The 14,889-nt window shown below is 38.8% G+C and overlaps 1 protein-coding gene across 2 annotated transcripts in view; it reads left to right on the top strand.

Moving 5' to 3' along the window:
* AFAP1 (actin filament associated protein 1) overlaps positions 1-14,889 on the top strand; it is a 118,664-nt gene that overhangs the window by 91,095 nt on the left and 12,680 nt on the right. For both annotated transcript variants that reach the window (XM_065634284.1, XM_065634283.1), the window contains exons 7-12: positions 4-96; positions 1,128-1,212; positions 4,139-4,288; positions 7,572-7,783; positions 9,286-9,431; positions 13,118-13,235. In XM_065634284.1, the coding sequence (XP_065490356.1) occupies positions 4-96; positions 1,128-1,212; positions 4,139-4,288; positions 7,572-7,783; positions 9,286-9,431; positions 13,118-13,235 (804 nt within the window). The remainder of the gene's footprint in view (positions 1-3; positions 97-1,127; positions 1,213-4,138; positions 4,289-7,571; positions 7,784-9,285; positions 9,432-13,117; positions 13,236-14,889) is intronic.

Raw genomic sequence — 14,889 nt, 5'->3', positions numbered from 1 at the left:
AAGGTTATAAAAGAAGTGTGCAGCAACGGTACGGGAGCAGTAGACTCTGATGGCCCATTGTCTAGTTCTCCAGTGCACAAGACGGAGCTAGAAAAGGTAAGATTATGAATGCAAAATTCCTTGTAATTACTTATGGAGACACTGCTAGACACTGCATGGTTTAGGGGATGTGTAGACCACAAAGCTGAAATAGAATTTACTTTCTCCATTTCGTGTATTAAAATTTTCATGTTAGACCATTTTCTGGGGCAATCTTCAATAACTATTGTCTGATTCATGTTACTGTTTTAGACTATTAGTCCCTGTGTCATTTTTGTTTGTTTGGATATATGCACACATCCTACAGAGCTAAGCCTCAGCAGCAGACTGGCTTGTGTCCATTGGCAGCTTCTCTTTGGCCATTTAGGGTGCAGTTCTGATACACATGCTGTGATGCAGAGACACTCTCTGTCAAGTGCAAAGAGCCAGCAGGGATGTGACCATCAGGGAAGATCAGCTGAAGACTATACAAAAGTTTTAAGGGAAAGTCTTTTATTTTTGAGACTGTTTCTCGAAGAGCTCCATGGGCATGCTGAGGTCACTGTTTTGGCAGACCCTTTCAAGCGTTCGTGCCTCAACACAGAAACTTGGCTCTTCACATGTGGTTGTCTCTGGTGCCTTGACTCAGCAGGATATGAAAGCAAGAATTAGGAAGGAGAAGAGCCCTGCAGTGAATGATCAGTACATTGCCTAGGGAGAAAAGATTTTAAAATTATTCTTATTTGATCCATGTAATTGTTGGTTGCAGGTTGCAGGTTGCAGGTTATTAAGCAGGAACACATAGTCTAGAAATTTGTTTAAAATATTTTGTGTAATAAGAGGTATTAAATTATTATTATTTCACTGTTCTGAGTGTAGTTTCAAATATAGACTATTTTGTGATTTCTGTAGTTTTCTAAAGCCTATACAACAATTTAAAAAGCCCTCTAGAAGTGGATTTTTTTTACTATATTCTGTTTTTCTTCCAAGTGGATGAGAGCTTGTAATCTGTTTTATTTCACAGTAAGCATATTTTTAAATTGACTCATGACACTTCATTTGGTGAAGGTGACAATGCTCTATGTCTACTAACTTCTTTGTCCCTGCAGAAGTTGTCATCTGAGAGGCCAAGCTCAGATGGGGAGGGTGCTGTGGAAAATGGCATCACTACTGTGTGCAATGGAAAAGATCAAGGTACATCTCACATGCACAGATGCTTGGCGTAAATAATTTGTGCATATAGGGAGATATAGGTAGTGAAATAGGTTTGGGGGTTGTGTTTGGAAAACAGGCAGTAATGCTTTTGAATATTTTTATTAGGATTCAGTTTAACTTGAAAGCTGGATTATGTCAGGAGGGAACCCTTGAAATTTTTCGGTAACAGAAAGCATTTTATGTTCTTATTGTGCAGAAAAAAATTGATATAATTAGTATAAGAAACAGAACATAGAAATTTTGACTTAGCCTTTTTTCTGTTCAAAAGTACAGTTTTTCAGAGTTTGGGCTATCACTATAGGCAACTAACAGTTGCTTATATTAATAGTAACTGTAACTGTGTAGTAGCAACATAAATAGTGGGTGTATCACTTCTAAACTATTATGTATTTTTTATATTAACATACTAAAATGTGCATAATCATGTAATATCACTGGGTTTATGAGTATATATGTATATGATATTACATATGCTGCTTTGGAGCCATGCATGTTTTGTAGTCCTTATAATCTAAGAGAGGCACGTCCCAAATCCAGAGGGAATTGTGTCTGAGTTACATGTAAAAAGCCTCAACCCCTATGCTCTTTTCCTCATCCCCTTCCCTCCTTCTCAAAGCAGAAGAAATTCTGTGCATTTGTTAACTCGCCATATAGCGATGCTATCATTTAGATGGGACATTTTTGTGCAGCTGTCAGGTAATGTGAGCTACATTGAGCACAATGTCAATACTGGCCTTGGTGCCAGTGCTGTCTCGCCTTTTGACTCATTTCCTTTATCTTCTCCCTGGGTCATTTTCCAGCATTTCCTGACTATACAGATCTTTGACGTGCGCAACAATATGGAACAATGTCAGGTTTTGTGGTTTCTAGAAGTTGTGGTACATGGTTAGTTTTCACCCTATAAAATCTGCTACTAAGCTTTCAAAAATGTGGTACCATTTTAGCCTCTGAAACCTGCTGAGAAACATCTGTGACCCAAAAGCCGTGTTGTCCGTGATGTCCGAAAGTGCCTGGTGGCTCAGGTGTCCTGCGGGAGGCGTGCTGATGGAGCATACGCTGCTGGAAAACCAGCCCAGCTTAAATGTCTCAAGGAGGACAATTAAAAATACCAGTTGCTTTTGAAAATTGTGACCTTCAATATGTAGTAATAAAATTGAATAGGCTTTAATGACTGCAAGGAGGTTAAAAATATCCCTGGCATCATTTTAAGTGGTTCTGGATGAAGTTACACTATTTTTTCAAACAATGGATAGGAAATGCTTAAGGGAGTCCGTGCCTCTGGAGAGCAGTCATCTCCATCCTCACCCACCGACCAGCCTCTGCTCTGCTCTCAACCAGCTGCTCATTTTGCTTCAGGGAAGAAAACGAGAAGAAAAGGCTTTTGTGACAAAAATCACTGGCAGTCAGGCAATCAGTATATTCTTTAGACTCAAAAAGATTGTCATGAAGGCCTTCCTGCCCTGAACACAGGAGCTCTTTGCATATTTGGAGAGCACAAGTTCTGAACACTCTCCCCTTAGGAAGAGAGAATTAAACCTTTGCTTACACACATGCATCACTGTATTGGAGTTTGGGAAACAGCAACCTGTACCTGAAAAGCTGCTTTTCCCCCTCAGCGCCACATGCGGCAGGTGACAGATTCGTATGGTCTTGGCTACAGATATGATTTCTAAATAATGTTCCATGATTCCTAGCAATTAAACTAAATCTGATAAATTATCCCATCGTGAGTCCCAAACTGCTTCTCTGTTTTCCATGCATTCTTCTTCCCAGTTCATCAATTCATACAGTCATTTCTCATCTGAACATTTGTCTTTTTTTTTCTCAGTTTACACTAGTCCATAACCACTAAATGTTCCCTGTTGCAAAGGGAACTGATATGTCAGGGATAAAGTTACAGCAGCTCAATCACTAACTATCCTGAATGTATTTTTCATCAAAATCATGTATCAGGGCAAGCTGATGGATATTTTTGCTGCCCTGTCAACATTTGATCTGTTGATGGAATCCAAATTAGGCCACTGAATGCAATTTCTGAAAGTCCATTTTGTTAGTTCTATTTTGTAAATAAAAGGTCTTTTTTCTGATTGTGTGTAATTTTTTTTTTTTAATTTGCTAGGATTTTAGTCAGATAGGCACTTTTAAAAATGATATCCTTGACATGTTACGTTCAGCAGCTCAGCATGCCTTGGTGCACAGAGCTGTAATATTACTAGTGTCGTATTAAGTTCATAGAAGCATAGACTGGATGTTAGCAGAATACCTGTTTTCAGCAGAGCTTTTTCTTTCCAAGCCCTCATAAATACAAGTGTCAGCCTCTAATCACTGAATGCTTATACTGATCCCACTAATTTAATTGTTAGTAGTTAATTTATAAGTCTTCTCTTTCTAAAAGGTTCATTGGTATAAGATACCTTAACCTAATTGTACATGGCAGGAGTATTTTTGCTAGGCAAGTATATTTTGTTTTTGTTGTGTACTTAACTGTCAAAGTATTTTGAGGTAGATGTTTAGGAACAATGGAAGATTGTCTGAGTGGATTTTTATTCTCACATACATTAGCTAAATTTATATGCAGGTAGCTCAGTCGTACTGATAAATTACATGACGACTGCTGTGGAAAGAGACTTTCAGCTTGATTAGATAAAATTAAATTAGAAGCTTGATTTTTATTTTTCTTACCTGTATATATTCTGAATGCGATGATTTATATAGCACAGAGTTTATTTATAGGCATCTGCATTAGAGAGGGAATCTAATGTTTATCTCATTGCATTCTGCAACTTCTTGAAGAATGTTCATCTTGGAGTGAATTGTTTGTCTGAACTGCAATTTTTATTCAGGTTCTCTCTGTTCTTGGGTTAGTTTAAACACACTAAAATATATCCTTTTGCTTTCTTAATAGTGAAGAGGAAAAAAAGTTCAAAACCAGAAGCCAAGGGCACTGTGACTAAAGTAACTGGGAAAAAAATAACAAAGATCATTGGCTTAGGAAAGAAAAAGCCATCAACAGATGAACAGACCTCATCAGCTGAAGAAGATGTTCCAACATGTGGTAAGTGATATTTTTTCTCCTTGAGTCTTAAATGCACATTGCGACTAAAACTTCATAAAATTTTAGCCTAGAAATTCCTCTGAAATTGCTCGTACTGCTGTAATTTTTCCTCCAACATCAGAAGGATGCACTCAGACTGAAAGAGAAGAGTAATCTAGAGCTTATAATTTGAAAAGAGACTAAAAGACTCAACTTTTAAAATAAAATGATAGCACAGGCTCGAAAGTAATATCATTGCTCTTTGCAAAGGTAAGGGGGAAGTGTGAACAAAAAAAGCAGAAATAAACAAGCTGTTTTCAAAAAAATAGATATAAAATTAATATTGACTGGACTATGAAATAAATTTAGACTAGGAATTAGAAGAATATTCTTGGGAAAGGATCAAGTCATGGTGAGGTTTTATGGGACAGCAATCAAGACGGCAGTCGACTGGCCTCAGCCAAAGCGATTTGAGTTTAATTGTAAGCTCCTAACATGGTACATATTGGGCAAAACTTGAATGAAGTAACAGATTTCTAGAAAGCTATTTTACCTCCTAATGTTGATCCCTCCTTATGACGACTGTAGTGCTTGGCAGCACCAAGGAAGTATAATATATAAAAAGGCATGCAGAAAATGCTTAAGTTGTGTATCTTAGCTCTTAATGTTTTCTCACAGTTTAGGACTTTATGCAATGCACTTAGCTGATGTCCTCACAGCTCTGGTATTTTCAAACAATGCAATGTATTTACATTCTCCTGTTTGCCTTCTGGTGCTCCAGTATTAAGTAACACTTCCATACGTGGATAAGGTTGAACCCACCCTTCTCCCATTCCCTTCCAAAAAAAATTTCCATAGAAAGCAAGCTGTGAAGTAGTTGCACCAGATCCTTAATTTGGATTTGTCTTTTCTCCTTTAATTGACTAGAAAAAACTTCAGAAACCAAGAAATCTGTGATTAGGCAGCAGTTGGCAAAACTCATTGGTGCATGAAGTGTGATAGATGCTTGCCGAATGTGAAAGAAGCAGATCCACGGACCACCAGTGAGAACTTCATAGATCAGAGGTGGCTCTCAAGCCACACTTTGGGAATCATTCACATAAACAATCTTTGATTAAATAAGTGTGTGTATATATGCCCATACATCAGCTAAGTACAGATGTGATTCATCAACCAAAAGAACAGCTGGGAAAAGCTGAAGCATCTGGTTTCCATAAAAGCTCAGACTTCCGGGGTCTCATACTCCATTGATTATTCTTTATTATGTGAGACATAAACCACAGCTGTACAATCTAATTCCTAGTATTTCTATCATTATTTCGGATATGGACGTAAGTATAGCCATTACTATTGCCTGCATTTGGCTCTACTCAACACCACTTGCAGATTTTATAGGAAAATATACATGTCTAGGCTTTGGTCATCGCCGGAAGTTTTTGCAGAAGGAGTTTCTCACCACCAGAAATTTGGCTCAGTGCAATGCTCTCTGGGAGGCTGCTCCACAGTTGAAGGCTTTTACACTTTAAAAGGCTCTACCTCCCATGAACAAAGGGAAAAGCCCATTGCGGCTGCAGGGGACACCCAGCTAGAGTGGAAACAGAAACCAACCTGCGCTCGGCATCATGGCAAAGCTCTTCCCTAGAGCATCACTGGTCTTTGGCTACCTGGCCCAAGCTGAAGTGCAAATGTCCCAACTGGGAACACACTCAAGGCATTTTGGTCATGTCAGCTGTTGAAGTTTTAAGTAGGGATATGTGGGAGGAAAAGCGTGGAATCCTGTGTAGTTCAAGCGAAGGAGGAGGGTTTGGAAGAGCTTTTCTGAGAGGTGCATTTGAAACAGAGGAGGAAAAAAAGTACTGTCTGAAAAAAAAAAAAAAAGCCTCTCATTCCAAAACAAACCAGCTGGCTTGTAGGTGAAGAGTTTTCCATTTCTAGGGATTACATTATAATGCACAACTATACGGGGTTTTGTTACAGAAGGAGGGAGAGGAGCTGGAGAGTGCGATCATCACAAGGAGCCAAAGTCAGAGGACTGTGCATATCCTCCTTTTTTTATGGCACCTTCCAAGATGTGTGCAATTCTGATCTGCTATATCCTGTTGGATCAAGCTTTGACATTGGAACCACAGTGTTGGAAGGGAAACCCAGAAAAATTAATCATAAGTCATAGTTTTAATGAAAGAGAGAGCTATCCAACAGGATTAAATGAAAATCAGACCTGAGATAGAAGACAATTTTTTTACAAAAATTCTGGCCTGTGCAAGATACCATTTGTTTCCCTCTTCACAGCCTGTTTGGAAGCAGCAGCACGCTGAATTCATGTAGTGTTTGTAATGTGGAAGCAAAAGTAAAAGATCATCTTTTTTTTGTTCCCAAACTAAATAAGGCAGGAAAATTGGGCATTGTCTTGATTTTAAGATCTGAGTTTGGAATGATTGTTGCTATGGGACAGAAAAGGAAAAACACAAACCACTGCCCATTTAATGCTATAATATGCCTAGACACTATGTGATATAGAGCATGATAAGAAAAGTGAACTTTTTAAAAGGCAATTTGTTCATGAAATTTTGATTTGTTGTAAGGGTACTGTATTGTCCGTGGGGGAAAAAATATAATCTTTGTTTAAACTTTTATCTTAAAGTTTAACTAAGTTTCATCTACATTTAGTTCTTTAATTTTAAACCAGTAGGAATTTTACTGGCATCAGCAGCAATCTTTTAAACTCTGTTTTGAAGGTGTTGCAAACCAAGCGTGCCTTCTTCTTTCTAAATGAAATCAGAAGTTAGAACATCAACGCTTAATAGGTCTTCAGAACACTGACTTTGGATGTTAAAGTAGCTGGCTCATCACCTAATTATATAATATGAGCTGTGATTTTCCCAGAAAATTTTGGTTGGTCATAGTTATCAAAGCCATTACACACAGAGAAGGTGGCTCTTCTTCATGAGTACATCGGCTGTGTGTGTACATTTTTATCACTGCCCTTCTCCCGTTCTTAATAAAGTGTTGGGGATCAGTGTGCTCCTGCTCATCCAGCTGCTGCGGTGACTAACACTGAACAGCCATTTGCACATAAGCAGGATCATATCTTTATACGCTTTTTTCTAGGTTATTGTCACAGTGAATGTTTCGATTAAAAGAAGTGGAGCAGGGTCATTTACTTTTCCTAAAATTAAGCTGAACTTTCTATTATAAGAGGAATAAGTTGTTTAAGTCCTAGTGTTACATTGAAAAGTAAGGGTTTGAGTTTTTTATTTTCGTAAAAAGACAGGAGTAAAATATTCCACGTTTAATTTTATTGCAGGATATCTAAATGTGCTCTCAAATAACCGTTGGCGTGAGCGCTGGTGCAGAGTGAAAGACAATAAACTCATTTTCCACAAGGACAGGACAGATCTGAAGACGCACATTGTTTCTATCCCTCTCCGTGGCTGTGAAGTCATCCCGGGACTGGATTCAAAGCATCCCCTGACCTTCCGCCTCCTCCGAAATGGGCAGGAGGTCGCTGTGCTCGAGGTACAGTGGTTGCTAATGGCTATGACTTGTAGGAATATCCACAAGCTAAATTAGAGAAGCACTTTCATACAACCTGGTCATTCAAAAAGATCTCTGTAATAGTATTATTGCAGAGCTGGATAATAAAGACTGGAAGGAGAAAAAATAAGTGTTGTAGGCAAAGAGAGAACTGAGATTTAATGCAATTCAAAAGTTTTTTCAGGAAGATGCTCTTCTCTACACTGACCTTCCCTTGACCTGCTACTAAGATGTCCCTGCTCCTTCTCTATACACACTTTTACATCAAGGGTATAATTACTTTGGGTAAACAACTTAGTGATAATTAAATAAGGTGTTACTGTTAATGGGAACTCTAGAGCTCTTAACTCTCATTTATCTGCTATTTATGTGAACCACTTTTGCTCAGTCTGTGTCCGTATTGAGATAATTCTGCATTAAGCAAATAGTGTCCCAGCATCCTGCGGAGTCTTTTGACATGTCATACATGTAGACACTGTCACACTCCTCAACACTGCCAAGGTCATACTTTCATCTGTGTTAGGTGGGTCAGGATTTTCTGTGGGGCTTTATTCATCATATTTTGAAAAATGAAATGAGAAGACACTTAAAGCCAAGTCTAATGAAGATATAGGAGGCAAGCTTTTGTGTTCAGTGGCAGGATGGACACTTTGACCACTTGGATTTCCAACTGCAGATCCCATTAGTCTCCTGTCATTGCAGCCAGGCCTGTTCTATTTGAGTAATTCAGAGCATGTGAAAAAAACCAACCAAACAAAAAAACCCCAACAAACACAAACAAACGAACTAGAAAGGAGCTCAAGGAACTGTGAAAGACAGTAAAATATTTAAAAAAGAATGAGAAACTGGAAGCCTCATAGTTTCTTTCCCAACCCTTTTCCCCTTTACTTATTTGCTACTGTTTAACTTTGTAATTGATGAATTGATGAAAAATTTAAAATTATTTTAGCAGTATTCATGTTTGTACTTGTCCACTAGGAATATAAATGCCATCATCTAGACGAATGTATTGGATTTTTTTCAAAAAGAAACACTAAAATTTCTTCTACTGTTGCATTATTTTTTCCGTTGTTTCTACTTAGGACTAAGACTTTCTTCTAGGGAGCCATCCTAAATAAAATCCCCCAGCCTAGTATAGGAGAGTAATTCTGTTATAGCTTTAAATTTTCTGAAGTCTAAAATAAGCATGACTTAAATCTAAATCAACTAGCCTTAAATGTTTGGTTTTTTTTTTCTTTTTTGGAATTGCCCACTTTGTACTACATCATAACTGATAAGAACTTATCTTACTCAAAGTGCACTCCTAGCAAAGCAGATTTAATAAGAAATCCTGGGGTTTTTAGGAGTTCAGCAGAGAGAAACCAGAGCAGCTCATACAATGTGGTAGCAATTTGTCAGCCAAGAAGAACACATCATTTTGAACTAAAGCTCAGCTCAATGGCAGACTAAAGACCTGACCTATGCTCTTGCCCATTTCCTTGCAGGCATCCTCCTCTGAAGACATGGGCAGATGGTTGGGAATTTTGCTGGCGGAAACAGGATCTTCAACAGACCCTGGAGCTCTGCACTATGACTACATCGATGTGGAAATGACAGCAAGCGTCATCCAGGCTGCAAAACAGACGTTCTGGTGAGAGGCGTTCAGCTACCCGGGTGTTTCCAGTACTCTGAGAATTTATATCTATATATTAACTCCAGTGCCAAGAGAGTTTATCAAAATCCACCCCTCTTTGCCAGATGTGGAACCCCTGAAGTGTTTCAGCATCACAGCATGTTAGATGCATTTATGATTATTGTGTTGGCATCATGCTAGTTCTGTAAAAGATACAGACACCATCCAACTTTACCCAAATCTTTACTCATTTTTTTCAGTAAGTCTCCTTATCAAGTGCTATATTTTAACCTTTTATTTTCTTGAAGGCAGAACTGTCCCTGGAAAAGGACAAATATGCTGAAAATTAAATAAATTAATTTAAATAAATAAATTAAATTAATATGCAGCTACATAGTTCATATTTATCTATTGGCTTTATTTGCTGTACATATAGCAAATATGTACAGCATATATTGCCCACTATATTCTGTACACTCAAAATGTATAGCAAATGTAAGCAATTTAAGTCTTGGAGAGTCACATTCTCAGTGTTTCCTTCTCAAGTTCTTTTTTGATTAATTAAAAGCTGCATCAAGCTAATTTCTGGGTTTTAATTTAGGAGATGGAAACTGGGAAGGTGTCTAGGGTGCAGCACAGAAACTGTTTAAATTACAAATCAGTACAGTGAATTCCCCATTACAGATCCTGTGCTCAGAAAAGTAATGCACACTTAGCACATATAGTGATTTACATGTTTAAAATCAATTTAGGTATTAAAGCAGTCTTTGGTGGGAGGAGACTGGCATTTTTCCTTGGCTAGGTGAGACCGTTCGGAAACGGGAGTGAAGGAACAGTGGGGACAGGTGGGATGTCCTGCTGCAGACCTACCCTGGGCCTTTCCAGGATCAGACAGTGGGTGGCCTGAGAAGACAGCTGGCAAAGGCACCATCCCTTACCTTGCTGCAAAATGAGGCTACCTATACAAATTTGGAATTTGTGTGACTTGATATACTAGAGAATCACACCCCAGCTTTAAACAGACTGAAAAATTAAAAAAAACCCCACAACACCAACAAAAACAAACAAAAAACCACACAAAAACAACAAAAAGGCCCAAACAAATAAACAAAAAACACAGCAAGAGCCTCAGAGTTTTCCAAAAGAAGACACTCGTGTCATTACCGAGGTGTTAAGAGAGCTTTAATGAGGGAAAACAGGCAGTTTCATTCTGTGTCTGGTTTGAATGACTTCTGATAGAAATCAAAGTGACTCGGTGTTACTACAAGCCTAGTTTCATGAAAACCATATAACTTTGGTAGAATCAAAATGCACTTAGCTTACAGACTTATGTTAATATTTGTTTTGATGTTAAGAGGGCTCAAAATGTTTATCCTGTGTTGACATGCATTTTGCTTCAGTCAGCGTCTAGCAATAACCACATTTAAGAAAGAAGTAGAATGGAAACCTTCCCCCCTGAATACTGCTTGGCTTTCCTTTTCTGAACAAATGCAATATTAATTGCAGCCAAGTGAAAAAACATATGCAACTAAACCACATGTTAGAAAGGAATGTCAAACAACTTGCAAAATAGCAGAATTCCCCTATTAAAAATCAGTTAAAATTCATTGGGTGTGTTTAAAAGACTTAAGAGCTTGCTGATAAGCAGCTAGAATAGCTGTCTGCTGATTTTCAACTACTCCTAGAAAATGAGGAGATATTACAATAATACTTAAGTGTTAATAAAATACCATTTCTGCCCTTTATAGAATGAATATCAGCTTTCTAAATCAGCTGCAGTTATCATTAAAGTTTTGATGATCACACAGTCTCTTCAGGATTATTGGTTTTTCATTTCCTGAGACTGATGCTTTTCAAAACAGTTGGCTCTTCATTAATAGTCTCATCAATTTTCTTAGTCTAAATCATTAAGTATCTGGGAAAGGCTGCAGGAAAAATGCTTCCAAGCAGGTTTTCTTTATTTGCTTTCTCATGTATAAGTTTCAGAATACAATTAACTTACATGAATGCATCCGTAAACAGGATTAATGAGGCATAGTGAAATAATGCTTATGAAGTGCTTACAGATACTTAGATAAATCTTAGCTTCCTTTGGTGGTGGAAATAGTTATTACAGGTGCATCAGATGTCATTAACGAATATCCCAGTTTTCAGACATGGTTATTATGCATCACTCTCATTGAAGCTACCTAAATAGAAAGAAACACAGTAAGGGCTCCAAATGCAGTCCTTCAGACTAACCAGAAACACTTGAGTAATGTTCTTCATTTAGAGAAACAGTAAACAAATGCAGCCCTTTAACAATATCTAATAAAGTCAGAGATATGAAAAGTTAAAAACATTTTCATCATGGAATTTATCTTGGGCTTTTTGTTGTTTGTTTGTTTGAAGGAAGAAAAGCTTCTGTCTAATGATTATTCCAGCCCTGCCCTGCCCTGCAAGGTCCACACAAAACTGGGCGGGTTCATCCCTCCCGTGAGCCCGGGTCTCCCGTGGCTCAGGTGAGTCCCAGATGGATGAGGTCTGTCTCCCTCTGAATGAGAAATTCAGTGTACTCCAAGTTATTCCAAAGCCAAAAGAAAGCAACTGTTGAAACCACAGCATTCTTGAGCTCTAGCCAGCGCTACAGAAGACCCTCTCTGCTTTAGTAGGGCTTTATCATATTTTATGAATGTCAGCACAGAGCCTGAATAGTTCTATTGTTTGGAATAGAAAGCTTTGTTTTCCCATTCATGCACACCTGAAGCGATAGGAATTATTTGGGATCTCTCTCTATACCTTGTTTAATTTCAGCAGTTTGCTACAAAGGAAAACTCACCCTTGGAGTCGTTATTGCTATTGGGCCTGATTCTGCCATTTTCTGCATTGTTAGATCTTTGGTCCCAACACAAAGCCTTGTTCTAGTCTGTGGTATCTTGTTCTGTAGAATTCCAGTAAAACAAGCTGTAATGTTGATTCTGGGGAAACAGTAGGAAATAAAAAAACCATATACATAAATGTATAGTGCCCTTTTGAAGTGTCCAGAGGGCTCAGATGCACTGTGTGAAACAGAGCAAGAATTAACATATAGACTATTTGCATGCACGATAACCCAGAGAGCGTGAGTTGGGAAGCACAATGCCATTGTGCACACTCTACCCAGCCAAAAGTTCTGATATGGAAATGAAAAATTCCTAGATTTTGAGGAAGAAAATATTCAGAAAATTTTGATAGATATTTGAACTTAGATTTTGGCAAAGTTGCACTGTTTTTACAAACTTTTGCTGAATTTTATTTTTGTTTCTCTCAATTCCTAAGTTCGCATCCTGCACCCTGAGCACACATGGACCCAGAAACACCTGCTTCTCCCCGATGCAGACAACAAGGGAACTTTTATGGGACACTGGCAAGCTGGTTTATAACATAGATCAGCAGGTTCCCATGTAAACACACCACTGAGCAGTTACAGCTGTTGCCCTCCTGGCTTTCACACAGTCATATCCCCACTGTAAGAATGGAGTACAGAAACATATGTTGTAATATTGGCTGCTAGCAGCAATGTGTGAGTAGCAACAGAAGGAAAACTGTCCTCAGCTTTTCTGCAGAAAGTGAGAAGATAAGTGCTTCTAGGCTACATAATCAGATACAGGGGACATACCACTGAATCATCACTTAGACTTGGGTTCAAGCACTGGTTTTTATTATTTTTATTTTGCTTTATTCAGTTTTATGAACAGGCGAGTTATATCTACAAATCCATATCGGGGAAGCACTGCCAATGGCTACGCCTGTCCGAGTGGAATGGCACTTCATTATGATGACGTTCCTTGCATAAATGGATCGGTAAGATTTGAATTTGCACAGAACAAATGGTTTGCATGTGTTGAACGCATGGATGTCTGAAAATTATATTATCTAAAAAGCCCCACTGGGCAGTTTCCCAATGAACTCCCTATGTTTTTGATTGGGGGGCTGCAAACTTCTCTCACACCTACAGAGTAGTAGGGGGGTGGGACATATTGTTTACATTAACCCGCACGTGAGCCAGTGTGCATTTAGAAAGCAATTGCCTGTTGACGATTTGTTGCCAAGCCCTTGAATATAATACTCACTTGAGGGGCTGTTTTTTAAATCACACTGGACCTGGCAAAATTAAGGACGTAGTTACACCAGGCACTTTCTGGTGTCTGTTGAAAATAAAACAAAACCAACCAAACGAACAAAACTTCTCAGGCACTGGGGCTGCATTCTTCATGACAGCAGGTACTGCATATCCCAAAGGAGAACCACAGTGGTCACTTCCATCTTCATAATTTGCAGAGCTGATTGTAGGCAGATGTCTAATAGGGTTTAACACATAGATGTGGTCATCACAAAGATTTATAGGGAAGCTGCAGCTCATGTCAGAGCTTAATTTAGGCTGCTTCATAAAGGCCCCCACTAAGGCCGAACTCAAGAAAATTCAGAGTTTCAAAGGGTTAAGTGGACTGCAAGTTCAGTCCTCCATCATATCTTAGCAATGTCAGAAAGATGGTAGAAAGCCCCTCTTGGGAACAACACATGACCACATGTGTGGTGAGTAGTCTGTATGTGTAGTTCTTGGATGTGCTGAAGCCTTTGTATGAGTAGTGTCCTGCCACTGCCAGGACGGATTAAGGAAGGATATTTGGCAACCAGGTTGGTTTCTTCTAAGATTAATTGAATGAATCACTGGAGTATTGTTGTTGAGCTTTCCATTTTTCTGGGGGAAAAAAAATAAGAAACAGAAACAAAAAAGAAGAAGAAGATAAAAAAATGGTCTGTGTCTGTTCTAGCTGGTTAGCTCAGAATAATAGTTCTCCAGCAAAAAAATATAATATTAGCATACCGGCAGCTGGTATACACTGGAAAGACATATAGCCTAAAGATTCGTCTGTGTAGCCTGTGAGTATCCTCCTGTGAACACAGCCTGTTTGTGCCCCCGCAGTGCTTGAGCTGACACCTGAAGGGGCGGTCTAGGGAACAGTGAGGGTGCCGGGATGGTGTGGGACATGCATAGGACTGAGGCTATCAGCCATGTCATGCAATGCTTCCTTTCCACACTGTGTCCTCCCCACCTTTCTAAATAGTTAGATTCAAGTGTAAGCAATAAGCATATGCATGTTACACTCAAAGGAATTAATGTTTTAATTTCACTGAGGAGGTTCTGCATGGCATATTGTTTACTAACTGCGAAAGTGTATGTGTTGCAGTGGGAACCAGAAGATGGCTTTCCTTCTTCTCGTAGCAGGAACATTGGAGAAGAAATGCTTTATGATAACGCAGGCCTGTACGATAACTTGCCGTCTCCAAAAATCTTTGCACGCTATCCGCCAGCTGACAGAAAACCCAATAGGTTATCTACTGACAAACTCTCCTCTAACCATTACAAATACCCTGTCTCATCCAATCTGTCTTCTGCTCAGTCTGTCACTAATACCTCTGCTGTGGGGAGGGGATCTGGCTCACAGGTACTGTA

Source organism: Caloenas nicobarica, chromosome 4 (genome assembly GCF_036013445.1).
Source record: "Caloenas nicobarica isolate bCalNic1 chromosome 4, bCalNic1.hap1, whole genome shotgun sequence".
Lineage (NCBI taxonomy): Eukaryota > Metazoa > Chordata > Aves > Columbiformes > Columbidae > Caloenas > Caloenas nicobarica.
Note: the sequence above shows the minus strand (reverse complement) of the source record. Positions and strands in the feature narration are given on the sequence as shown.